The following is a 27,016-nucleotide window of genomic DNA, read 5'->3' as shown; positions in this document are numbered from 1 at the left end:
AGTGACTTCAGCAATTAAACTTCATCAAAAAAAAGCCTTTTTTCACTCGAGTCCTTTTTAATTGATTTACTAGACAGTCAACCTTCATTTATTTACACATCATCATCCTCATCATCCTCAGTACACCACAGAGTAGACGAGTCCAAACTTGGTCCTAAAGGGCTGCTGTCACACAGATTTGTAGACAGAGGAGGACTAAGACAACACTACATAATCAGCGACACCATGTAGAAGCGTTATAAAGTCAGTAATGCTCAACATGTGCTTTTTAATTATTATTCCCTCAGAAAACCTTAAAAAAGGGACATTTTTTGACCACTTTTTGCCCATTTCCTTTGTCCCAATTTTATCCCCTTTTTAAAAAAGCTCTGACACTTATTTTCAGACTTTAACTTTCTTTTGCCAATGAATTCCACTTTTTTCCTATTTTTTTGTACATTTTTGCAAGTTCTTTTTGAAACTTTTATCCAATTTTTGTACTTCATTTAATTTTTTTTGGCCACTTTTCATCCAAATAAGCTAACTTTTGCCCAATAAATACCACTCGTTTCCTTTTTCCCTACATTTTGCCTCTTTTTGTTGCCATTTTTCACTATTGTTTGCCACATTTTACTCATTTAAGCTACTCTTTGCCATTACATCCCACCTGATTCCTCTTTATTTGCCCATTTTTTGGCCACGCTTAACTGATTTTGGCCCATTTTCATGTCTGCCTCCACTCGCTTGTCAACCAAAAAAAAAAAAAACACAGGGGCCCAGATGAAGAACCCAATGGTTACAATCAGGAGTATTAAAGAAAGGCAACGTGTAGAACAGCAGCCCTTTAGGAAAAGAGGTACACGCATCAATAGAAGATCTACTAGTACAGGGGTGTCAAACTTACTTTAGTTCAGGGGCCAAAAACAGACCAGTTTAATCTCAAGTGGGGCACAAATTTCACACGGGAAATCCAGCAATTTCAACATAATGTACCTTAGTTTGCACTTCCGCATATAATTGATATATAAAGTATGTAAGAAACAGACAATATTCAAGCAATAAGTTAGATTTTTCTTTAAATTTCCTTAATTTTGTGCCAAGTTTATTAATTAAATCTGGGTATATTTTGGAGAATAATTTGAAGGAAAGTAGAGTTCTCAACAATTTAGGATGAAAAATAACTGCCGTCATGTAATTTCAGAATTATATTGTGGAATTTAATTGATTTTTTTTGTCATTGAGGGGCTGAGATACTGTATCTACAAATGAATTATTTGTTAAATTACACAATAATTCTGTTTTTCGCTGTCATTTTTCTTTCACCTCGCAGACCGAATCGGATGCTCTAAAGGGCCGGATTTGGACCTCGAGCTTTGAGTTTGACACGTGTACTAGTAGGAGGACAGTCGTGAGGGCACATGCACTGATGCACAATTACTCATACACACACATATTGTTGTGCTTTTACATTTCTTACAGGCCAAGATCAAAATAAATCATTTTTCAACGTCAACATCAATCACTAAAATTCCCCAATGTCTTAAGTTACAAGTGTCCACTACTAAATCACCCTGCAGGAGTGAAAATGTAACAATAAATAACATCCATGACGATAGAGGCAGGTGAAGAAGAAACCATGGCAACATTCTAACACGCTAGATTTTAACTCACGTCATATCACGTGTGTGTGTAAAACAATCTACTGTATCCCCCTGAATAGATCATGAAATGATTGAGTGTGATTCTGGTGTTAGTGAGGGTTTTCTTGTATCAACACATGCACACAAAACACACACAAACAAGTGAAAAATATTAGGTTAAACTCATAAAAACCAGCAGCTTAATTGTAGATTTTAAAAAGTGGTTCTCAAACTAAAAAGGCAGCTATTGAAATTGCACATAAAGGAGGATTAGTTTGGATTTTGACATGATTCTGAAGTGAGTTTAGGAAGGATGAAACCCTATTGGTGATGAACGTAAAGACCTTTACTTTTCCCACGCTCCCTAAGAATGAACACGAAGACAACAAGGCACCTTAACTGTTTAAATCAGGGGTGTGATTTTAGTTCAGGGGCCAGTATCACACAGTAGGGCCACAGACTTTAGGCGGGAAAACTAGTCATCTCAGCATTAACGTCCCCAAGTTGGCACTTTACACGTAATAAATCATACATACATTTTATTTACATAAAATAATTTTTGTTAGGCCAATTTTCATTTAATTTGGGGAAATTGTGTGAAATATATTCAGGAAAATTGAGGTCTTTGCAGTCATTTTCAATCTGAAATTGTTCAGTTGTGATAAAAGCATTGGGAAAATTGCAATCCTCCAAATATTGTGGAGTTTCATTGAATTTGGGTATTTAGAAGGGTTGAGATATAAAGGAATTATTCCGTTATCTATGTTTTTTTCTGTCTTTTTAACTTTTTAATGGATGGTCTAAAGGGACAAATTTGGCCGCCGGGCCTTGAGTTTGACGCGTGTGGTTTAAATAATGCTCTGAGGAAAAACGTCACATAGTGGCGTAATTTTTTACAAATGAATCTGACACCAACACTTAGTGTGAAACGTTCATGATGAAGATTTTCTCTCATATTTACTAGTTACTCTGTGGAGCTCCTGGTCTGCAGTGGTTGGTGTTTATATATAAAAAGTAATCCAAGGGAGGATAAGCAGTAAAATGGCTACATGATCATAAGTAGCTAAAGCTTTTTGAAGCATGTAGGGAGTGAAATATAGTCTGTGAAATTCATGGGGCAGAAAATTTGATGCAGCCTCAGAATGAAAGGTGTCAGAATTCAAAGGGGTGGGATAATAATAGGTTCGCAGATGGAGTTTGGGTAAAATTCTTTTTTAACACGAGAAATGAGCTATTAAGTATTAGTGGTTATAGTTATTGTTCATATACAGAGAAAAACCTCACAGATTGTACACCGCAATCAATCAATCAATGAATAGAACTACAATTAAAATTTCATATATTTTTTTCATCACAAAGCTTCAGGAAGGTGCAAAGGGACGAGAAACCAACATTCAATGTAGAACACGTTCTCATACAGAGTTGGGTTTGAGAAATGCAGTGGATGCAGGATCGTTCCGTCTAATGCAGGGGTGTCAAACTCATTTTAGCTCAGGGGCCAAATATGGAATAGTTACATTAATGTGCCAAAGTTTGCACTTCCAGTTACAAATTAGACGTAAAGTATAGAAGGCATCAATAATATCTATCCAATAAGTGACAGATACTTAAATGTCCTTTAATTTGGCAAGATTTTGTGGAATAATTCAAGAAAAAATTCAGGATTTTGGAAAAATTTAAGAGTTCTTTCAACAACAATTTACAACTGAATTATTTAATAATTTACACAATAATTCATGTTTTCTTTGTCATTCTCACTTTCTCCTGTGGGCCGAATTGGATGCTCTGAAGGGCCGGATTTGGCCCCCGGGCCTCGAGTTTGTCACCATCGTCTAATGGTTTTCATGCTAAATGAGGCTAAACATTTGATAAGCACATTTGAAGTCTCTCTAAAGTCCATCTATCCACCTGTGTTTTATCTTGTAGTTTTACATACGTACTGTACATACGAGGCAATAATTAGCTTAAACACAGGTAGCTCGTCGTTTTTGGCACGTGATCATTTTTGGGATGTTTTGGCCACGTTTTGTGCTTTACCCCCGTGACACATCAGAAATACTTATTATTGTAGCATTATTGCACGCCAGCATCCACTTCCTCAACTCTTCCTACTGTACATCAGTGGTTCTCAACCTCTTTTTAGGCTGTGACCCCATTTTGATATCACACGAGACATTTTTATTTTCTAGTTTTTGGATCAAGTTTTTTTGATATTGTGTTACGAGTTATTGTGACTAGATATTTCTATACTGTATTTCATTTAAACTAGATTTTGTATTTGGGAAGGTGAAAGTATAGAATACAGTTGTTTGAGATTGTGTGTGGTGTTTTATTTTGAAAAGGAATAATACATTTTTTTAAGAATTACTTAAAATCTAATGAGTTTAATAAGTTTTTTGTTTTTTTAGTTAATTACTAGAAATTTCAGGCGACCCCAGGGACATTTTTTTTATTTCTAGCCTTAGTTTTGGATCAAGTTTGTGACATTGTGTTACGAGTCGCATGGATTAGTGCTGTTTTTTATTCGTACTAAATTTACATTTGACAAGGTGGATAAAATAAATCTAAAATACAGTTGTTTGAGATCGAGTGTGGTGTTTTAATTAGAAAAACAATAATAACTTAAAAAAAAAAAATCACATTTCTGACGACCCCAGAGATATTTCTTATTCTAGAATGCGTTTGTGTGTGGAGTTTGTGATATTTCTATACTGTTTTTTTTTTTTGTTTTGTTTTTTTAAACTACATTTATATTTGAGATTGTGTGTGGTGTTTTGATTTAAAAAAAAGAATAACACAAAATTAAATTAAATTTAAAATGTAACTGTAATTTTAAATCTTTTTTTTTGTGTGGGGGGGCAATTACTGGAAATTTCAGACGACCGCATTTGAATTCCATGCGACCCCACATGGGGTCACGACCCCGAGGTTGAAAAACAATGCGCTACATTGTGGATGCCGCTGCACGTCACTCTTAAATATACAGCTCACTGGACTGACTGCAAGTACTGCACCTACAGACAATGAGATCTGGGACACACACATACACACACACACACACACACACACACACACACGCACACGCACACGCACACGCACACGCACACGCACACGCACACGCACACGCACACGCCTCTATTTTCCATGAGTCTCTATGAATATTGAGGCGATTCGTTCTGCTGAGGAGGCTGGCGGAGCTTTTAGGGGCCACTGGCTCCGGTTTCCACTGGCCTGCTGGGAAGATGAATGAAAACACACAAAGCAGAGTGTGTTAAAGAAGGCTGTGTTTATGCACAGGTGACAGTTGGCTGACATCAGGCCGTTTATCTTAAACCTAAAGAAAACTTACTCAGCTCTGTTCGATGCCGCTGGCTCAGGTCCCAACAGGAAAGAGTTCATTCTTAGATGAGAGAGAAAGATACGAGCAGGATTTACCGTAATCATAAATACCGTTACTGTAACTGAGTTGCTTTTATGGGTACTTTTTTTTAGTATAATTCTAAATCAGTCATTTTACTTGTACTTATATATTAAAAGAAGTAATTTGTTACATTTCTAGACCAAACCGTTACAGAGTAAATTAATATTTGTTTTAAAATGATCAACGGACATGGTGAAACTACAAAAAATGAAATAACCACAGGAAAACAGACAAATACGGATGGAAATTAGCGGTTAGCTTAAATCTGGTGTATTTACAACTTTGGCTGCACATTAATACACACTGTCCCACTCAAATAAACAAATAATTAATAACAATCAAATGCGTCACATCATAGCCGACCAATCAGATTAAACATAATGCACTTGCCAAAACAGCATTGAATGGAGGTTATTTTTCTCCGTTTTAGAGTTCATAATTTATCTATTTTTAATTTAATTAATTGGTGTTATTTTATTTTAAAAAAGAATTGTCTTTGTGGAAAATAAATGAAGTTCCAATTGTGCAAGATTTGGGGTCTCTTCCTTTTTAAAACCCTGAAGTGGATTTAATTGAGCTACTTTTTACTTGTACTTGAGTATTTTATGTATGACTTGTTTGTTTTTTCATTACAAAGTGCACCATATGTTATATGAAATTATTGACTTCCTTGTACTTCAGTAGAAGTACAGTTACTTGATTGTAATTGTACTGATGATATATCATACTGGAGTACTCGTTACACCTCTGGGTAATAAACTGGTGTGGCTGTGAATATGAAGGCATGTGGAACTTATGATTCAGGGCACATTTTAGTCAGCGAGTGATTACTGTGTGAATGGTGCGGCCATGTTTCTACATTCATTATCGGGGTAATAGATCACTCTGTGGTGGTGGACTGGCTCATTTATTTTCCTGTAATGATAAATGAGATGAAAGCAATGCATTTAGCATCTTTAGCAACTTTTTTCATGTCTTTTTCCCGTGTAATTCCACCCAAAGCCAAATGCACTTGGCCCTGGTCCAGCAGAGGAGTCTCTGAAAACGAGCCTGAGTCTGATAAATGAGGGGTGGGTGAGGTGGGGGGGGGGGGGGGGGGTGTAGGGGGAGGGGCTTACCTGGAGCTTTCTGCTGATTCCATTAGTTCCTTGTCAAGTCTAAAAGGTGAAAGTTCAAAATGGGCCAAAATTAGCATACACACATTTATTATCGGCTCAAAAGACGAGTGCATGGGTCAGGGTTGGGGTTAATTACGTATTTCAATTACAATTACGTCTTCAATTATCCATGCTGTTATAATTACGTTGACAAGCATTTTTTCTAATTACAATTATTTTTCCCCTGGAAGTCAATTACAATTACATTCTCAATTACTAAATTTCAATTAAATTTAATAACAATTACTGAGCCTGAAATAAATAACCTAATAAAAAGTTAACCTTCCTGTTGTGTTAGCTTTCTGTTAGCATCTCTTATGATTTAATTGTAACAATTAACAATTATTAAAATGTGTTTCATATCAAGCTTTCCCACATTTTACCATTTAAAAAATTTTAATCTAGGTCTATACTGACACAAAAAAGGCCTAGACACCCACACCAAAAATATTAAAACTTATATTTTCTTGATTAGGAAGCCTAACACTGTAACATATAGATAGGAAATAAATACGATGACAGATAATTGTTTTTAGTGTATTTTACAGCTGATTTATGAGCCGTTATCATAAGAGATGCTAACAGAAAGCTAACACAAGAGGAAGGTTCACTTTTATTAAGTTATTTATTTCAGGCTCAGTAATTGTGATTAATTATAATTGAACTTTAGTAATTGAAAGTCAATTACAATTACGTTCTCAGAGGATAAAAAATAATTTCTATTGTAATTGAAATTGAAAAAAAATGTGGTCACCGTAATTGCAATTGAACATGGGTAATTGAAAATGTAATTGTAACTGAAAAATGTAATTGACCCGACCCCGGTGTGGGTTATGGGACTCACTTGATAATGCACTCAGGGATCTGGACGCTGTCCATGGGGATGAGTCTCTGCAGCTCGTCCAGCGTGTGCACGTACTTTATCTTACTGCTGAACTTGGCGCTGAGCCAAGGGGAAGAAGGAAACAAATAAAGTTTCAGAGCAATGACAGGAAGAGAGAGAGCAACCGGTTTGTGTAGAGAGGCATTCCAGCCTAAGAGCGTTTACTTATCACACTGTTTATTCACTAATATTACTGTGCAAATGCAGCAGGAGAGGAAAGAAGAAATTACCCACTATCATAATAAACATTATGGATTAACGTATTAAAGGATATATTGGATTATACAGGATTTCAACCAGCTTTGCGCCACATGGAGGTGCAATTTTACAATCCCCTCACATGTCCTCATATGACCTTGTTACTGTAAGTACGGCTCACGCTGCATTCCACACAAGTTGTACTTCGGCATTTCCACAACAAAAATTCCAGTCTCTGTCTTCAAAGTGTTCCGAATGCAGCACGTCAAAAGATCTCCAAAACATGGCTGACCAAGAATGTATTTACAATAGACACTATTGTTTGTGTGTTTTGTGGCCTTTTTCAAGTCGGAAGTCGGAAAATCCAGAGCTGCGAGTTGCCTTGAATGCAGCATTACTGCATATCCGCACATTCCCGCACCCCCCACATGAAAATCGTGGTCGAGATTTTAGCCTGAGGGTTTCCTATACAGTTCCCCTTTAAAGTTCTTTGTAATTTTATTTATATTGAAAACCCATGTAACATGTGACATTCAATCAGCAGAAATAAACTTCCTGTCATTGTATAATACTGTCTAAACCAGGGGTTCTCAACCTTGGGATCAGGACCTCATTAGGGGTTACAAGACACATGGGAAAGGGTTGCCAGATGCCTTTAAGAGACTAAGAATATTTTTTGATCAATTTGAGCCCATTTTTTGCTTATTTTTTTTTTTTTTACCATTTTTCCTGCGACTACACCAAACTTGCCATATTTTAACCTATTTTGATCACATTTTCTTGCCATATTTTTGCTCCTTTCAATACATTTTTGCTACATTACTCCCATTTCTGCCACTTCGCCTTCAAATTTCAATGCCTTTTCTACACGTTTTTTCCACTTTAAAATTAATTTGGGCACTTATAAACCATTTCCATCACTTTAACCATCTAATGTCACATATTTTGACCCATTATCGTCACTTTTAATCTCTTTTCACCATATTTCATGCTTAATAAGCTAATTTAACCACATTATTGATTTACCATACCTACCATGCCATACCAACTAATTGCTCCTAGTTTTTCAAATTTCATTAGAACAGATTCATAGAACAATGGACCATCATTTTACTGACTTTATGGATGAACCCCAAATAGATGGCCCTGTCTCTACATGACTGTTCTTCAATGTTCATGACTGTGTTTAACCACCTTCAGGTACAGTGGGGGTCCCCGGTCACTGGCATCTTTATTTTGGGGGTCGTGGGCTGAAAAGGTTGAGAACCACTGGTCTAAACAGTCTGTAAATCATTCTAAATGTATCATATGGGCTACTTGTAATCAAATCTACACTCAAATTGGGGAAATTGGGCTGATGAAGCACCTCTATTAATTACTTGGATTACCTGATGAAAGGCTTCGTAATGGCAAGAATTGTCCTGATGAACCACGATGGATGGAGAATAATGAAGGATTTCAAGTTCTTCCTGAGCCTAAAGACAACATGACTCATCAAATCTGCATTCAAGTCAAGTGAACGCTGGCAAAGTGAACCATGCAATGTTGAAAAATAATAACGGGAGCAGATCTGACCTTCTGTCAATCATCTGGTAGCACTTCTTAAGCCAGCCGAGACCTGGCATTCTTCTGTGGGGCGTGGCTCCATTCAGGTAAACTATCATGTAGTCCTCTGCCACCATCAGCTCCAGGGTGCTGATCACGTATCTAAAGACACATCAACGCATCTATTTATGATAATCAATCGATATTTCAATACATACACTTTTCATTTGACTTAGCAGCATTAGAGCTATGATAAACACGTAGAGTAACCCATTTGAATTTGTTTCTTTGGTTATACAATGATGCTAATTTGTTGCTGTAATAAAATCAAAAGGTGTCTTTGAGTAAACTGAATACAGCTTTGTCTATATTTCATGCCATCACAGACCAACACAAACGAGATTTAAAAAAACAAGCAAAATGTATTTGATGGCAACATCAGAATACCTGCATTCGACCAAGAAATTCAACCAAATTACGGAATTAAAAATGTATAAATGTAAAAAAAAAAATTAAAAATTGCATTTTTTTTCCACAAATGTAAATTTAACCAAGATAGCTGTTGAAAACACACAAAACTTGAATCTATATATTTCCCTGTGTAACGTGCATTTCACAGCAGGCCTGTCAAAAGAAATGTTTCTTTCAAAATAAAACATGAGATACATTAACTATTTATTTATTTTCGACCAGCTGTCCATGACCCACTTTTGGGTCCCGACCCACCAGTTGACAATAATATTTTTTAGTATAAGACAAAACAAGAGCACCATGAGGAAATAGGAAAAAATCTCTTTCCTCTTAAAAAAACCTCTCCAGGAAGCAAAATAAGATATTTCCAGTTCCCCCTGACGTAAAAGTTGACCGTGGAAAAAAAATACTGATTTTATTTCCTACTTCTGAACAGTTATTCTCAGAAATGTTCACGTTTCTCAAGCACAATTCTCAGGTTCAAAGCAAAAACACAAAGCCATATCACTATCTTTTCCATCAACGTGAAACTGTGTCATCTGCTTTAAAATAAAGCTGACAATAACCCCAGTGAGTTTCTACAATCCCTTCACTAACTCCACTCCTCACCCTCTGATCAAACACCATTCCCAGGGCTTACACACCAAACACTGCTGATCCTTCTGTTCCGTGACTATAGTGATCATCTCCCGCTGACAGTGAGCTACGTGCCGTTCTCCACCAGCCGCTGCTGCTCCATCTCAGACCTCCAGCCATCTGGCATCACAAACTGCACACACTCCACTTTCCCTCCTTTCATTCTCATCCAGAACTTTTGGGGTTTGCCAGCTTTTCTCTGTATCTTCAACACAGCAGTCAGTGTTATCTTCACTGCATTGACTTAGTACGGTGGCTGGGAAGTGCAAAACACTTTCACAAATACACATTTACATAATTAGCTAAAAAAACAAACTATTTTACAATTGTTGAAACAGATTTACATTGGCGCATTGTAAGTGTAGAAGTTTTTCCATATTTGTTCATCTGTTTTTGACCTTTTGTAAAAGTGTTGCAGTCATTTGTTAATTTGTTGTGTGAAATCATACGAAAAGGGAGGGTCCGAGATGCAAAAAATGTTTTGCTAATTATGTAAATTTGTTTAAAAAAATGAAAGTTGTTGAATTTGTTTTGCTATTTCTATTTTTTTAGCTAACTATGTGTATTTGTTTTCAAAATTGTAAATTTGTTTTCAAAATTGTAAATTTGTTTTCAAAATTGTAAATTTGTTGTAGCATTTATAAAAGTGTTTTGCTATTTGTTTTTTGATTAGATAATTATGTGTACTTTTTTCAAAAACGTAAATTTGTTGTGGCATTTGTAAATTTGTTTTCAAAATTGTAAATTTGTTTTCAAAATGATAAAATTGTTGTGGAATTTGTAAAAGTGTTTTGCTATTTGTATTTCGTTTAGATAATCACGTGTATTTTTTCAAAAATGTAAATTTGTTGTGGCATTTGTAAATTTGTTTTAAAATTTTTTAATTTATTTTCAAAATTGTAAATTTGTTGTGTTATTTGTAAAAGTGCTCTGCTCTTGTAAATTTTTTTAGCTAACATGTGTCTTTGTTTTCAAAATTATAAAATTATTGTGGAATTTGTAAAAGTGTAAAATCCATTTGTATGTCTTTTTGATACGTATGTGTATTTGTTTTCAAAATTGTAAATTTGTTTTGCTCAAAAATGTAAATTTGTTTTCAAATTTTTAATTTGTTGTGTTACTTGTAGAAGTGTTTTGCTATTTGTATTTTTTTTTGAGCTTGTAATGTGTATTTCACTACTTGTTTTCAAAATTGTAAATGTGTTTTGTTAATTCTTTTCATATTGTTTTCTAAATTGTAAAACTGTTCTGCTCAAAAATGTAAATTTGCTTTCAAAATTGTAAATTTGTTTTCAAAATTGTAAATTTATTGTGGAATTTGTAAACGTGTTTAGCATTTCTAGCCGTGAAATATGAACGTCTTTCTGTCACTTTATTTACACATCTCATTCTACAGGACAGCGGAGGCTAAACTGGAACAATGGAATCCTCAGCTCATTAAATACGTCTGACATCTGACTGCTTTTGTTTCTGCTTTGTGAGCTTTGTCAGACGTATCAAAACCGACACCCACCACTGATTGTCTAAATACACCATCGCGACAGCCACAGAGACATCATTTGTCTGGTGTCTGACGTGGGTTTTGTTTCATCTGTCAATCATAAGAAATCCTCTCATTGTTTTCATACCATCAACCAGAGAGCTGAATTTAAAGCTATAATAATGTGCTTCAGATAATGGCCGTGGCTACTGATACAGAAACGTATGAATAGGCTGCCAGTCTATTCTTACGCAGCCCCTCATGATTGGCCAGTTTAGGTGATGTAATAGGTGCACAACATGACTTAAACTTCCATTGGTTTTATGTTAGCTCATATTTATTTTTAGCTAACCCTTTTATTTTAGCCCCAACGCTAACCCAGGAAATACCCTAAAATGTAAATTTTTTTTTGTAAATGTATTTTTAACCCTAACCCGTAACTGGGGTGAAGGCACGCAGTGACTGACTGAAGTACAGGGGGAGAACAGCGCGTAGCCAAAAACAGCATGAGAGAACAGATCTCTAAATGACTCCAAAAACAACAACATATACAAAATGAATTATAATAGAATGCTAACAATAACACAAACACACTTGAAAAAAAAGTCTTATTGACAAGAAAATAGACAAAATTATTTCAAAAACACACAAAATGTCTAAAGACTCAAAAACACCAAGAAAACCCACACAAAGAGACTACAAAGACAAAACTTTGTTCTTTCCTGTATTAATGCTCAGATTAGTCTTTATTCTAAATGTTAACATGAATGTTGATAATGTAGCCCTCGGATCTGACAATGACATTTTCGTGACCCTGCTCTGATAAAAGTTGCCTATCTCTGCCTTATATATGCCGAGTCACTCTCTGTGTGAGAGAACGTCAGAGGTAGGTCTTCATTTTCATCACTGAGCTACTCACAGAGGGACATTACATTTTGTAGCAAAATTCCACAGATGATGAAAAAGGATGAATATGCTTTCTTTAAAAAAGTGCTTCAATGTTGAAATTCTAATTTTGAATTTGAAGCATATGGAATGTACATTTGCTTTTTTTTCCTCTTCTTTTTCTATCGGGCAAATAGGGTCTGGCTGGTCAAAAGATACAACTGGGCCTATGACATTATTCTTATGAAGACCAGGAACATTGCGTTGCACATATATCAAGAAATGAGAAATGGGACTTTGGTCAGTGCCGCATTTGGAATGCCACTATCAGTTATCTCTCTACAGATGCACACATGGCTTCCAGCTGAACAAGGAAGAAACTTCTGAAAAACTGAGCATCGCGTTAGTTCAGGCAGGCACGAAAGTCAAACTAGTCCAGCCCCTTCATCTGTCAGTAGCTGTTAACAACTGACAGCATTCATCCCCTAATCAGTTAATCGTCCAGCTGATCATGTTCTATGTTTCCCATTGGTTAGAGTTGGTCTCAGCACTGCATTTAAACCATGGCAACATGCCTACTTCCGCATACTTCGTCTGTAAACGTCTCGCAACCCACCTCCACCCCTGCTCCTTCTCTTCTGTCTAAATAAACACTGTCTTTCGTTGCCATCTAAACATCTGTGCTTCTGTTCCAGGGGGTCCTGCAGACCGCTCTCTCTGCTTATGCCTCTCCATGTAGCTCATGGAAAAGCGAATGGGAGCTCCCTTCACTTTGGGCTTTCCACGCAGCTGCTGGGGAAGGGCAGAGAGGTCCCAGAACTGAGCCTTTCCACCAAATCTAAAATGCATGCTAAATAAAGCTATTTGACTAAAGTGATACTGACTGAACTTCTTATTTCATCATCATCCTGCTTGTGCATCAAATCAACCTCATTTTGTATTCCACTTGTGTAAATGTGTTTAATCTACTTCTCCTTTGATTATTTATTCCTATCCTTAGTACGCATTTTGCATGTCAATGTAAAATGACAATAAAAACCTTGAACCTTATTGCAAATGCAGCTCCTGAATTGCCTCTCGTTCGTACTAATAAGGCTTATATAAAATAGTCTTTCATTTGAGCTGCTTCTGTCATTTGGGTTGAAGATCCCTTAAAAGGCCGTCCCTCAGTGTTTTGTTTACTTTTGTTTACTGCAATTTCAATTAAAATCCATGTCATCCATTTTCTGACTCGCTTGCTCCTTGTTTCAGGGTCGCGGGGCCTACTTAAAATAAAAACATTCAATTTTGACAATTTATGTGATTGGTGGTTGTTGGATTGTGCGTCATATCTGATAAACCATTGTACAGATCTATTTGTAACTACATTTTATCCAATTGTAAATTGTGTTATGTGTACAAAATGTAACCATTTTCCCCCTTTTTTCTATATTTATTCTTATAAGAAGCAGCTGGTAAGTACCTTTAATGCCACTTTGAGACATGGCAATTGACTTCCATGACTCACACAATAGTCTAAAGTAGTTGGAATTCAATTTCACCACCAACAGTAATGTTTACCTTGCTTTTAGGAGGGGGGAGTTGTTTTTTTTTTTTAATCTTTGTTGTGCTTTGTAAGAGTAGCTGCAATTACATGGTGGAGCCTCGGGCTTGAAACTTGATGTTTTCACAGAGACCATTAAAATTTAAAAGTTCAATCAATTTCTCAAAAAACTAATTTTTGTCTGCAGGGCACACTCTTTTAGAGATAGATTGAATTGATAAAATAAAAGATGGAAAACAAATTATAAAGGGTTCTTTTTTAAAAAAAAATCATTGCTACTTGGAAAACAAGTGAAGTAAAAGCAACTTCAACACAAAAGTTGCTTTAATAGGTTTTTGCAGTAAATGCAGCCTGTGTGGTGTGTTTGTTTAAACCTAATTACATTAAATAATGTGATAAATATGTATTAGTAATGACCCTTCTTTGGAGTTCATTGTGACTTTATAGCTGTGGTAGAATTACTGAACCTAAAGAAGTGGCAGAAATGACTAAACACACTCAAAGCAAAGAAAATGTATTATTATTATTATTATTATTATTATTATTATTAACCACAGTGACATACTCACAGAAAAAGGTTCTCCATGATTTCGTGATAGTCTTCTCGGTCACTGTCAGGCAGGAAACAGGCAGCAAAGACGATGATGGCATTCACTCCACTGCTGTAGTAGCCTTGTTAAATACATTAAAAAAAACATTTCAATATGAAAAGGAAAGCTTTGGCAGGATTTTGCTCTTTTGTTAATGAAAACTTGATTGATCTCTATTTTGATAGATTTTTTTCCTTCCAATCTGTGTCTCTGTCATTCTCAACTATTGTCATTTCCTTTCCTTCACCCACCTATTAAGTTTCAGATAGGGAGTCACTTAGACAAAGCCGGATGATTTTGAGATGCATCTCAATTTCTGTAGAACTCGAGTCTACTAGTAACACAATGAGTGAATGAATCACTGAGGGTTTAATACTCACCCCAAAGACAGACAAGAAACATGTTACAATATTCTGCTCAGAATATATTTAGGTAACAGCTTTGGTCAAACAAGAAATGCCTTTTTTCTTTTTTGCATTCTTATACTGCAAATAATCAGAAATAAGACCTAAAGATAAAGCACTTGAGCACAGTTTACTCAGGTACACACAGAGTTCAAAGGCAGGCACATTTAAGTGGGATCTAATCAGATAAGCCAGAGAAAACCGCTGGAGTTCCGATCCGATATTGATATCAGAGAATCAGTTTGATATGAGCAAAAAAAAAAAGAAAAGATCATTGAATCGTGTTGGCCTGGATATTAAATCTACGATTTAAGCAATCCATTCCCAACATCGCTCCAGCACTAAATACTAACATTTAAATTTAACTAAAGTCAACTTTAACTGGTATTTTGCACTTTAAAAGTAAAATTTGTTTTAATGTTTCTATTTTAGGTAATTTTTCAGGACCTTCTAATTTCATTTTTATCTATTTTATTCAATAGCAGAAAATCCCTATGTTTAAGTTAAAGTGGTTATTTAGCAATTTAAGAATATTTTTTGTCTGTTTTTATTGGATTTATTGACGTTCTTTTTCAGGGTCTTCTAATGCATTATTATTTTTACAAAGTGTCTATAATTCCCGACCCGGAACTCAGACAAATCTGACTATAGTTCCAGCACTTTCACCTTTAAAAATACATATACAAAAAAAAAAAAAAAACATTTCAGAGAATTTCCTGGGTTAGGGTTAGGGTTAGCTTTAGGGCAAAAACTGACGAAACTATAGCTAGAAGGGCACGGGTCCGGCAGTGACCGGCAATCGACTTACTGAGCATGAAGACGCATGCACACAGGGAGTGCCGGTACAATAGTCAGGATTGTCTGAGGTCCAGGTCCGGACGAATAGCAACATCCTATTATTTATTTTATTAAACTGTAGAAAATTTATAGGGTTAATGTGTATGTAACTCATTGGTTAAAAATAAATCATTCAGTTTCTCTAATAACTACTGTTGATGACTGATTGAGCCTTTTCTAACACTCCACACGACAAAATAAACAGTAAAAGTATGTAGAATTCATGCCGATAACAGATCGGATTGATGTTGGTATCGTCTAACACTCAAGGGTGCATTTCATTGTGATTTTTTGAAAATAAAAATGGGGGGGTGTCATGTTCACAATCAGAAAAAGTCATGAATTTATGAAAAACTTGGACATTGAGACTGGATGTGAAGCGTTAATCGACGACTGAATGGATAAAATAACTCAAGGTCGCAACAGCAACAGTCGCCCACAGACTTCTTTCTCTGCAGTGTAATGATCAGGCCTGTAATAATCAGCAGAGCAATAGATTCCACTTAGAACGCTGTCTCACCTCCGTGGGAGATGACTCTCATGTAAGGCTCGATGATCCTCATGTTGATGCGGTGTTCCTGCTCTCCAATGATGACGGTCCGCCACAACTTGCCATCCTGGCGCTCCTCCTCTGCGCTGTATGTTGGAATTGTGCTATACGAGTCGCATGGCCCGCTTTTACCAACTTCTTTGGGATCTGAAAATGAAAAAGGAGCACATACCATAAATAAAAGCTAAGCTCTCTGCACTTTTGTCACCTCCATGGCCGTGTTTCCTATGTGATAGGTATTGGGGGTCATTCCATGTCATTTCAACAAATGGTCCATGCACTTTGGGCTCAAAAAATTCTGTATTATTGTATTGTATTATTCAATAGGCACACTGCAAGTTTTTAGTTTGTTCAAATAAATACTTTTTGAAATATGGCCAATTTAGTGAGGGAGGTATGTGTCGATTTTCACGCGTGCTTATTTTTCTTCCATTTTTAGCGTCCAATATCTCAGGAACTACATCACATAAGAAAATGAATAAATGTATTTGGTATAATAATACAGCTCCACCTACTCTCTCAGAATATACAAAAACTAATATATGATTATAAGACACAGAGGTAAGCTACAATGGCCTCAATATTCGCAAGTGGTGACAAAATCCAAAGTGGGGTCCAAAATAAAAATGAAGCTGCATAAAGAAAAAATTGTTTCATATCCCAAGAAAGAGTAACCTTTATACTGTAAATTAAAACAGACCAGATTTTTTCTTACATTCCCACATGGAGTTATGGGCCAATGAAAATCTGTTACAAAAGTATTTTTTCGGATTTCTAGAGACTGTCAACCAAGAACCAATGCATATATGTGACTAATCAATAGTGATGTGAACAGTCTATGTTCATAGCTCTAAGCTGATCAAATAACAGAGAGCTGAGGTGTATGCTAAGTTGTTTATTGAAGGCCCAAATATGTTCCAAACCCAAACCCCAACAAACTTTTTCCCCAATTTAGAGGGGCTGGCATGTCCACCAGACAGGATGTATAGCAGATGTTTTTGTATATTCTGAGAGAGTAGGTGGAGCTGTATTATTATACTAAATTTCCGTTTCCTATGTGATGTAGTTCCAGAGATATTGGAATCTGAAAATGGAAGAAAAATAAGGAAGAAAAAAAAAAAAAAAAAAAAAAAAATAAACAAATACCCTGCTCACTAAATTGGCCATTACTCCAAAAGTATTCATCTACTCAAAGTAAAAAAAATGACAATGTGCCTTTTGAATAATCATGGAACAACTGGTCAACATTTCAGAATTGTTTGAGATCAAAGTGCGTGGGATAGAAACATTTGCTGAAATGACATGGAATGACCCATTGCCAAAATCAGATGTCACCAAAACTAGAACAAAATAAGAAATAAGATTCACAAAAAAAGTTTCACACAAACAAAATTTGACCCATTTTGCATTAAAAAATGTGGGTCACCCTTTGTATTTTGATAGACTTACCGTCCCAGTCCATTTCATGGTCCGTGTAGTCAAGGTAATCCCCCTCATCCGGAGTGTCAAGGTCGTCAACGTTAATGTCCAGATCATCTGGCGTCTCCCCCAGGTCGTCCTCGCTCTGGTCCAGGGAGAGGCTGATACGTGGCGCCGAAAGCTTCTTTCTTTGGGTGCTCCCTCCTTGCAGGGGTAGAGAGGTTGGGGGGACTAATGCAGAAAAAAGAACAAAACTGAAAACGTCTTGCAAACAGGATCGTTTTTTAGTCACTGCATTGATTTGTGCTGCTAACCTGGTCTGCTTTCGCCGCCCTCAGGATTCATTTTACTCTCCAGTGATAGGTCAATGCCAAGGAGGACCTGCATGTGGAGACAGAATTATGATCAAAACTGTAAGAATAAAAAACACTGCTGGACATTATTTGTTAAAGACCAATGGTTGAACCCACAATCTTATATCTGACTCAGTGCTGTGAACCTTCTTTATAATGTATGACATCAGAAATGTGTTTTCAATATTTGATTTTTTTTTGTTCTTTTTCTGTTCTGCGCACCAATTACCAAGTCGAATTAAAAAAAAAAAACTCTAATTTCCGATTCTTTTACAGTTTTTAATGACTTTAAGGCAAATGTTTTGGTAAAAAAAAAAAAAAACAATCATTTTCCCATATTATATTCATTATAGCATAAATTTTACTTTTTATAGTTATTTGATGCAACAAGGCTAGAAAGGCTATTTTACTTCAAATATGAACAAATGCATATGTAGGGTTAATTTGCAAAATTAGATATATTTTTTTTAGAAAAAATGTAATTGACACCAACCCGGAGGTTATTTCTGTCTTGTGAATAGTCGTCCAGTTAAAGGGGAAGGAGCGGAGGATGATAATGATGTGTGATGGAGGATGAGTGTGGGGGAGGAGGAAGATAGCAGGGTTTGTTACATTATGACAGCCTTGTTCCCCACTTCTTCCCTCCCCTTTCACCTTTTCCATGGTGCTGATTCAAATGGAATGAGCTCACGCCGGCCTGAGCAGATTGAGCTACGATGCAAATTTCTCCGTGACTCACGTTTGAAGAACACGAGCACAAAAAATGAAAAAGAAAGGTCCTTCTTGGCTGTTTATCTGCAATACAGTAACGTGATTGGAGGAGGACAGTGAGCAGCTGCAAAGGACAAATGCTGAAAGGTTTATGGGGGGCCATGGAGAGAAATAATCAGTGTTTACACACACACACACACACACACACACACAAACACACCCAATAAAAACCAGCTTCACGTTATTTGCATCCTCCATGGAGGATGCTGAGCTGCTTCAGACCTACTTTCTACTGTGCTGATGACAACAGCCCCTCCCTCTCCCTCTCCTGTGCTTCCTGTCTGCCGGCTGTGAGGGAAGAGAACACACACACACACACTCACAACTCACACAATCCTCTTTCTCTCCTTTTTCACTTCCTCCTTCTCTCCTCATCCACTCACCACGGCTGGGTCTTGGATCTCAATGTCCTCCCGCGTCTCAGACCATGGGTGTGTGCGTCCACGTTCCTCCTTTGGCGTCCTCGCTGGAGATGCTCAGCTGAGCTTTTACAAACAGCTCACAGCTTCAGCCATTTTGTGGTCACATGATATGAGCCATTACCAAATAAGGGGCGATCACCTGCTGCAACAGCTCCCTGCACTGGAGCTTCCTCTTAGACAGTGCCACTGAATAAGGATAACAGGGAGGGTGCGTTCGTGTGTCAATATCTGTAGCACTTGTTGCCTTATGCTTATTGCTCCCAGTGATAATTACGCTATATTCTATTAGCGTCTAACAGAAGTGTGAGCCAGCTACATGTTTATACCCTAAGGCAGGGGTGTCAAATACGGCGCAGTTTGATCTGAAGTCGGCCACAGATTTTATGGAAGAAAATAAATAATTTCAACATTATTGTTAGACTAGGCTCAATTCTCAAAGAGGTCAATGTTAGAAGCAGGTTTGGGGTCAATCATAATTTTAATTGTGTAATTGTGAGACAGCCCCTCCAAATTTTCTCCTCCTGCGGGCTGAATTGGATGCTCCAAAGGGCTAAAGTTGGCCCCCGGGCCATGAGTTTGACACATGTTAAAAAGGCAATAACACTTTAACAGAAAAGCTGTCAGTACCTCGTGGAGAAAATGTTCCCGAACACTACCACTCACTGCATGAAAATAGTACAAACAAGTTCATTCTTAGTATTCTGCATGAGTCAGGAACTTTTCAACCCTTAACAATCAAAGTGAAACCCCAAATCAAACCTAAACCATCTCTCCTGTGTGAAACAGACCCTGTTCTTACCACAGCTGAATGCTCTTCTCATCTAGCACGGAAACAAGCCTCGTTGACCTTTGCTCACTGCTCACTTTTTGTTTGGTACAAAGGTTGACGCCACTGCCATTAACAGCTTTGGTTAATCAGTACATGAGTCGCACAGCAAAAGATGATCATAAACCTCTGAATACAGGAAAAGTAGATTTTTAAGGTCAAAAAAACATAGAAAGGGTGACATAAACAGCAGTTTTTTTAAAGTCATTCCAGCAAGTTCTGTTTGTCTTCTTTTTGAGTAATATGTTAAAATGTATTCAGACAAATTTTTCAGGAAATTTGCTTTGATCTTCTGACATTTTTCAACTGTCAACCGACAGTCTTCTTCTTCAAAATAATTCCAGCAAGTTAATTTTGTCTAGGGGACAAATGGTCCCCAAACAACATCCACACATTTCTCTGGAAATATACTTTGAACTCCTGAGACCTGACATGTGAGTTCAATGTACATTTCCAGATTTGTTTTTACGATTTTTTTGGGTGGAAAATTTATCTGAAAATGCTGACAAATTTCCTGAAATTTGTCTGAATAAATGAAACCTTAAATTTCGTGGGAAAAAAAAAAAATCTAGAAATTGACTTTGATCTCACATGTCAGGACTCAGGAGATCAAAGTCAATTTCCTGAAATATTTGTCTGATCAAATGAAACCTTAACATAGTTTTTAAGTCACTTAAAAACATTAGTACCTAACATTAATATCAACAGAAACACAGCGGAAACACTTTAGCATGCTACATTGTTGTCATCATTTTAAACTTACTTCCTCCTGTCTAACCTGCAGGGTGAGACACGTCATATTTTTGTGAGATAAGACTATAGTGAAATCCAGTCTGCCACAGCTTTGCCTTTTATCGCCAAAAGAAAAGAAAAAAAAAAATCATGGTTTCATTAGCACTTCCTGTATAAGATAGAGAATGACTGCTGGTCGTTCCAATGTGAACAAGCTGTTAGACACCAGGTGTAAAGTTCCAGTGAAGTCCATCCAGTTTGTGGTATCAGTTAGCGGCAAATGTGCGTAGTATTTCCCTTAAGATTGTGTCTTTGACCGAGTCGAAGACAAACGTGATGTTCTCCGTGTCCGTGGCACAGGTGTAGTGTGAGTAAAGTGGCTTGTGTCGCCCCGAGTGCCGTTCCTCATACAGCTTCAGGAAGAATTTCTTTGCTGATTTGGCGTCATTTTTTGGCCCTGTGTAGATTAAAAGTGGTGCAAACCTTTAGACTTTATTGTTAATTTCAAGAAAACTCTTTGATCTGACTTTTATTGAAATTCAATTCAATTTCCAGCGCGCATGGATTTGAAACTAAATTTCCACAGTTCATTTTTTCTAAATCAGCTCCTACTGATGAAGAAAATAAATTTTTAGTATCTAGTATCTGTATTTCACTAGCTAGCATTGGAAAACATTTCAATTTTTTAAACACTCAAAATCATAGGAGAATGTAATGGATAACAAGTACTCACAGTACTCTAATTCAGTTGTACATTTTAAAAATATTATTTCTAAATCATGTAATTTTCCTTTTTTTAAAAAGTAAAGTAATTTGTTACATTTCTACATCTAACCGTTACTGGGTAAATTAGTTTTTTTTTGTTTTAAACTGATCAACGGACCTTGTGAAACTACAAAACATGAAATGTACCGACAACAATCAAATGCATCACATCATAGCCGACCAATCAGATTGAATGTAAAACAGCACTGAATGTTATTTTAGTTATTTTCTCAGTTTTAGATTTCATAAATGTCTCTATAGTTAGATCCTGAGGATTTTCTTTATTTTCAATTAAATGCATTGGTGTCATTTTATTTAAAAAAAATAAAGAAAAACTTATTTTATACAGATGTCTTTGTGGAAAATAAATTAGGTGACAATTGGTCTTTTCCTTTTTAAGTTCATACATGAGATGTTTACTGTATAAAAAAGGGAAATGTGGCAAGATTTATTACCAAAAATAAATGTGGGGGGTGAAAGTAATTAGTAACTTTCTCTGAGTACTATTTAATTGAGCTACTTTTTACTTGTACTTCAGTATTCCATGTATGACTTCCTTGTAATTGCGTACAATTTCAATCAAGTAACAGTAATTCTACTTGAGTAGGATATACTGTATCAGTACTCTTTACACTTTTGCTTAAAATCCGTGTTTACGCTTCAATATTCTGACAAAAACTACATTCAACGATTTGAGGCCAAAAACAGCCAATCAAGAAGATGAAAAAAGTGAAGCTAATTATGTATTTATGTTTTAAATATAAATGTGTTTACGTTTGTTTTATGTTTAATCTCTGTCCCAGATATAAATCAAAGCATTCTTTACCAGTGTAGTCAGGAAAGTAGTTTGCCAAATCTGACTTTGTGATTTTGTCTTCCAACAGGTCGGTTTTGTTCAGAAACAGGATGGTGGAGGTATCTTGAAACCACTGACTTGAGAGGAGGGTGCTAAACAAGTCCAGGCTCTCATGAAGTCGATTCTGAAGAAGGAAACAGTGAAACATTTTTTTCAAAGCTGGTGTACAGATGACGCAGTTTAAAAAAAAAGGCTTATTGATGACATACGTCAGTTCCATTCTCAGACAGAACCTGATCGTACTCGCTGATGGCTGCCAGGAAAATCATCGAGGTGACATTTTCAAAACAGTGGATCCATTTTCTCCTCTCGGAACGCTGGCCACCAACGTCCACCATCCTTCACAAGTACAGAATATAAATACAAACATGACTGAAAAACTGAAATACTCTGTTTATTGCTCGAACGATACAATAATTGATATCATTGTTACTCAGCTTGAAGCAGTAAAACATTTTTTAAAGATGAGTCTTCCTTAGACTAGGGGTTCTCAACCTGGGTTCGTGAGACACTGGGCGGGGGTCGCCAGAGGCCTTCAAGAAACTAAGAATTTTTTTTTTTTTGAGCTCATTTTTGCCTTTTTTTTTTACCTTTTTTCTGCAACTACACCAAACTTTTTAACCTATTTTCATCACTTTTTCTTGCCATATTTTTTTTTACATACATGAATAACAAAATACATGAATGTAAACACGCCAGATTGTAGCCAGTGGCTAATTTCCATCTGTTGTCCAAAATACCAAAAGTTCATAATGCCACACATGACGTTAATTAATTTCATACATACAAAAAAAAACACATTCAGGAACCAGACACTACTCACTATTACAGTCTACTCACTATTGCACACACCCCACTATTGCACGTATCCCACTATTATTCACTCTTCCCACTGTAAATGCATATGAGCAGCACCGCTCCACAAACTTCAATTTATTACAGGTATTTTATTTTTATTTAAACAATCAGAAATCTTATTTCATATATAAATAAAGACAAATATTCAACAGATGTATGACTTCAACTGTCACTGATTAAACCTGTGTGTTTTCATTTTGAATCCGTGTATCATTCGTTCTTCATTATGTAACAAAACAATAAAAAACAAAAAAAAAAAATCATTATTTCAAATTTTTTTCCAAAACCAAAATAAAAAAACGGAAAACACCTTGTTTTTCAAATTCAAGCTCTTTTGCTTCCGTACAGAAAATTAAAAATTAACACCTTTATCCATTTTCTCCATTACCAATTGGCCAGAGACCCGGAAGTGTACTCTCATCCGACGCTAACAGCTATGCTAACAGCAGTGCGGCATGACAAGATCGCAGCTTCCAACTGTGCAACCGAAACGTGTCCTTTTCGCTTTAGCTCACGGACATTTCGGAGGATTTAGAGACTCCTAAGTGTTTCAGAGCGAAAGATATCGTATTGTAACGCTTCACTTCCGGGTCACGGGTCTAGACCAGGGGTCTGCAACCTGTGGCTCTGGAGCCTCATGTGGCTCTTTGACTCTTTTGCAATGGCTCCTTATAGCTTTAAAAAAACACTATTGAAATAAATAGTTTGTCTTTTTTATAGAAGCTATTAATGATTAATGACAAATAAAATCAAGATATAACAATTTGTTAACCTCAAAATAAATCAAGTCCAATGACTCAGCACCTTCCTACTTCACCTCCTGCAACATCTAGAGACCATCAACTTTCCTGCTCCTGTGGCTCACCTTAAGTTTTAAATCCCTGGTAAATAACTAATAAATAACTATTCTGGAAGAAAATAGAGATTTTAATTGTGTGGGGACAGATTAAGTTAAATATGCATGCTTTATGTACAACAAGAAATAAGCAATTAGCATGTGTTGACCACATGATCATGTGTAATCAAATTCAAGTTACTTTTTGTAGCCTTATAATAATAATAATAATACATTAACTTTAATAAAAATCTTCTTTATATAACATTGTATTCATGTAAACTGAGATGCATAAGAAGTTGAAGATGTAAGATACTGTTTTATTTCTTGATGTCAATTTATTTTATTTTATTTAACTGTTTTTAAGTTGTCATTTACATGATCAATATAAATCAAATCAAATGAAATCAAATATTAATCTATATAATTGTAACTGTATAGAATTTAATTCACTGTATTGTCTTCATTGAGAAGGTATTTTTTTGGCTCCAGGAGGACTTTAATCCAGGTGAGATGAGGAAAAATGGCTCCTTTGAGAGTAAAGGTTGAGAACCACTGGTTCTAGACCATTCACCCATTCAACCAACTCAACTTATTCACACAGGCAACATTCACCAACGTCCACTTCAAGGCCAACTTGCAAAGACAGACATTCATTCACACACATTTTAAACATTCTTTTAAAGCAGAACTAAGTAACTTTTTCACCTGAATAAATCCTTCTCGTAGTCCCTGTGAGGGCAATACAAGTGTTTATGGGGTGATTGGGGGGTCTTTCATCTCCCCCTGCTGTCTCTGGCCAGAAAACCACGCTTGCAACTTTCCCTGTCTCTGAGCCGTACCAGTCTCACAGCTCTGTTCTCGTTCTCACAACAAGACGTACTGTTTTACGACAGCCTAACACACACTAATGCTAGTCTATCACCAGGCCCGTGGATGCTCACGGTTGTCTACAAATTCACTTTTCTCAAGCTTATATCATGGTGGAGCCAGCAAAAAAAAGGCAGAAAAGACGTTTTGTTCGAGGAGGGGAGGAAAAAAAAACAGGAATCAGATCAACAGAGAGCTCAACCACTTGGGGAAGGCATATCGTGTTATCCTCGTTCTACCGTGTTGGGAGAGCAAAGGTGCGCATTTAGCTGTGGAGTGGGGCAGGCGGCGTGGGGTGCAGAGTGTTTACAACAGTGACATAACCAAAAGGGATCTTTAGGGAGAGCGCTAAGCGCAAGTTACTTAGTTCTGCTTTAAAAGCTTTAATAATAAACTATATAAAAGTTTCCAGAAAGAAAAGGAAAATCAGAGTCCGCAATGAAAATCTCAAAACAAGTTTGGGGGACAGCATTAAAAAGAGTTTGAAATTTATACCTGAAAACTCTATTGCTAAGCTCAAACGGGTACTCTATTACGCCTGTGGTGGGAACCCGGACCCTCAAGATGTCCTGCAGCGTGGGGATGTAGCCAGGAGCAGTGATTCGATCTAAATCACTAAGGTAACTGAAACATTTTATGGGAAAACATCAGCTTCCAAACTTCACAATCATTGCATATTTATAACATGGTTTATTAAAACATACTCACTATTTGGCAGAGTCTGATAGCTGAAATGTATTCCTACGCTCATAACACTGTTGGACACCATGGTCGTTCCACACTCTCTTAATAGCATCCGGTTGCCAGGATTCCAAAACAGACACCTGGTTTACCTCTACATGGTTAAGTCTTTCTGCGTAAGTCTGACCAAAAAAAAACACAAAACATATATTTGTGAAAACACACATAGTACAAACAGTGTGATCAGAACACAGAAACTTCAAAGTATACCTTAGTGGGAACGGCAAAGGAGAAAGTAACAAATTACAAGTACTCACGTTACTGTAATTGAGTTGCTTTTATGGGTTCTTGTACTATTTTTAGTATATTTCTAGATCCGTATTTTTACTTGTGCTTGAGTAGGTTTTAAAAAAAGAAGTAATTTGTTCAATTTCTACACCCAACCGTTACTGAGTAAATTGTTATTTTTTGTTTTAAAATGACCAACAGACATTTTGGAACTACCAAAAATGAAATGGACAGACAACTTTTAAATGCATCACATCATAATCAATAAGGGTGGGCAAAAAAATTGATTTTTATGATATATCGTGATTTTTTTGGGTGCCTAAAAATAAATTCTTCAACCAAGAATCGATTTTTTTTTTTCTTTTTAATCTTTCTTTTCTATAAATTTTTTTTTTTATATTTAAGTTATATTTTTCTTCTTGTATTTTTCAGAATTTTTGTGGACGACCACTGAGTGGCGGTCCGGTAATGCACAGGTGATTGCCTACAAGAGGAAGACTAGCAGCAGCCATGATTTCCCTTTTGGAGGACAAAGATGGCGGACAAAGTGACATCCGAGATTAAACCCACACCTGTGCAATTTAAATCTACAGTATTGGCATACTTTGGGTTTTGCTCGATTCCAGGGCAAACAAATTTGAAAAAAATTTGTGATAATCGTCATCGTAGAATCACAATACTTGTAAAATCAGAATCACAGTTTAAATCGAATCGGCACCCAAGAATCGGAATTAAATTTAAACCGTGACAAAATGATATCGTCCCAGCTCTAATAATTGACCAACCGGATTCAACGTAATGCACAGCGTTAAAACAGCATTGGATGAAGGTTATTTTCTCAGTTTTAGAGTTAAATGTAACTATACTTACAGCCTGAGAACTCTTTCATTTTGAATTTAATTCATTTGTGCTATTTCATTCAAAAAATAATAATTATACACTTTAACAAACCTATTATTTTATAATAATGCCTTTGTGGAAAATAAATTAAGTTCCAATTGTGCATTTGGTCTGTTCCTTTTTAAGTTTATACATGAGATATTTACTGTATGCAAAGGAGCCGTGGCAAGATTTATTACCAAATATAAATGTGTGGTGGGTAAAAGTAACTATAGTAACTG

The 27,016-nt window shown here is 36.3% G+C and overlaps 2 protein-coding genes across 7 annotated transcripts in view; both read right to left on the bottom strand.

Moving 5' to 3' along the window:
* Positions 1-36: 36 nt before the first annotated feature.
* Positions 37-22,467, bottom strand: prune2 (prune homolog 2 with BCH domain). Of its 5 annotated transcripts, XM_028462520.1 has the most exons (12): positions 19,146-19,219; positions 18,989-19,050; positions 17,953-18,019; positions 17,669-17,869; positions 16,190-16,366; positions 14,408-14,510; positions 8,854-8,985; positions 8,667-8,753; positions 7,042-7,140; positions 6,159-6,197; positions 4,969-5,019; positions 37-4,853 (listed from the first exon to the last, which is right to left on the bottom strand). In XM_028462520.1, exons 3-12 carry the CDS (start codon positions 17,981-17,983, stop codon positions 4,820-4,822), a joined length of 954 nt encoding a protein of 317 aa, XP_028318321.1. In that variant the 5' UTR covers positions 17,984-18,019; positions 18,989-19,050; positions 19,146-19,219; the 3' UTR covers positions 37-4,819. The 5 variants fall into 5 exon arrangements, with proteins under 5 accessions (XP_028318321.1, XP_028318323.1, XP_028318322.1 ...); XM_028462522.1 differs by lacking the exons at positions 18,989-19,050; positions 19,146-19,219 and adding an exon at positions 22,334-22,467; XM_028462521.1 differs by lacking the exons at positions 18,989-19,050; positions 19,146-19,219 and adding an exon at positions 19,984-20,041.
* The window catches only part of LOC114473113 (guanine nucleotide-binding protein subunit alpha-11-like), an 18,468-nt gene continuing 12,148 nt past the window's right edge, over positions 20,697-27,016 (bottom strand). The window contains exons 3-7 of one of the 2 annotated variants that reach the window (XM_028462516.1): positions 25,635-25,789; positions 25,422-25,550; positions 22,573-22,702; positions 22,334-22,487; positions 20,697-21,199 (exon numbers count right to left, since the gene is read on the bottom strand). In XM_028462516.1, coding sequence (XP_028318317.1) covers positions 21,009-21,199; positions 22,334-22,487; positions 22,573-22,702; positions 25,422-25,550; positions 25,635-25,789 — 759 coding nt within the window. In that variant the 3' untranslated portion in view covers positions 20,697-21,008. The remainder of the gene's footprint in view (positions 21,200-22,333; positions 22,488-22,572; positions 22,703-25,421; positions 25,551-25,634; positions 25,790-27,016) is intronic. The other variant, XM_028462517.1, reaches the window with a different exon arrangement.

The sequence above is a fragment of the Gouania willdenowi genome, chromosome 12 (assembly GCF_900634775.1).
Source record: "Gouania willdenowi chromosome 12, fGouWil2.1, whole genome shotgun sequence".
In the NCBI taxonomy this organism is placed as follows: Eukaryota; Metazoa; Chordata; class Actinopteri; order Blenniiformes; family Gobiesocidae; genus Gouania; species Gouania willdenowi.
Note: the sequence above shows the minus strand (reverse complement) of the source record. Positions and strands in the feature narration are given on the sequence as shown.

Excerpts from the sequence above, each read along its gene's own strand:
- prune2 (XM_028462522.1), bottom strand. The coding sequence starts at position 17,983 with ATGAATCCTGAGGGCGGCGAAAGCAGACCAG. Across the intron at positions 17,870-17,952 it reads GGGCGGCGAAAGCAGACCAG|TCCCCCCAACCTCTCTACCC; the intron begins GTTAGCAGCACA and ends TTTCTGCATTAG. Across the intron at positions 4,854-4,968 it reads GCGGCATCGAACAGAGCTGA|CAGGCCAGTGGAAACCGGAG; the intron begins GTAAGTTTTCTT and ends TCATCTTCCCAG.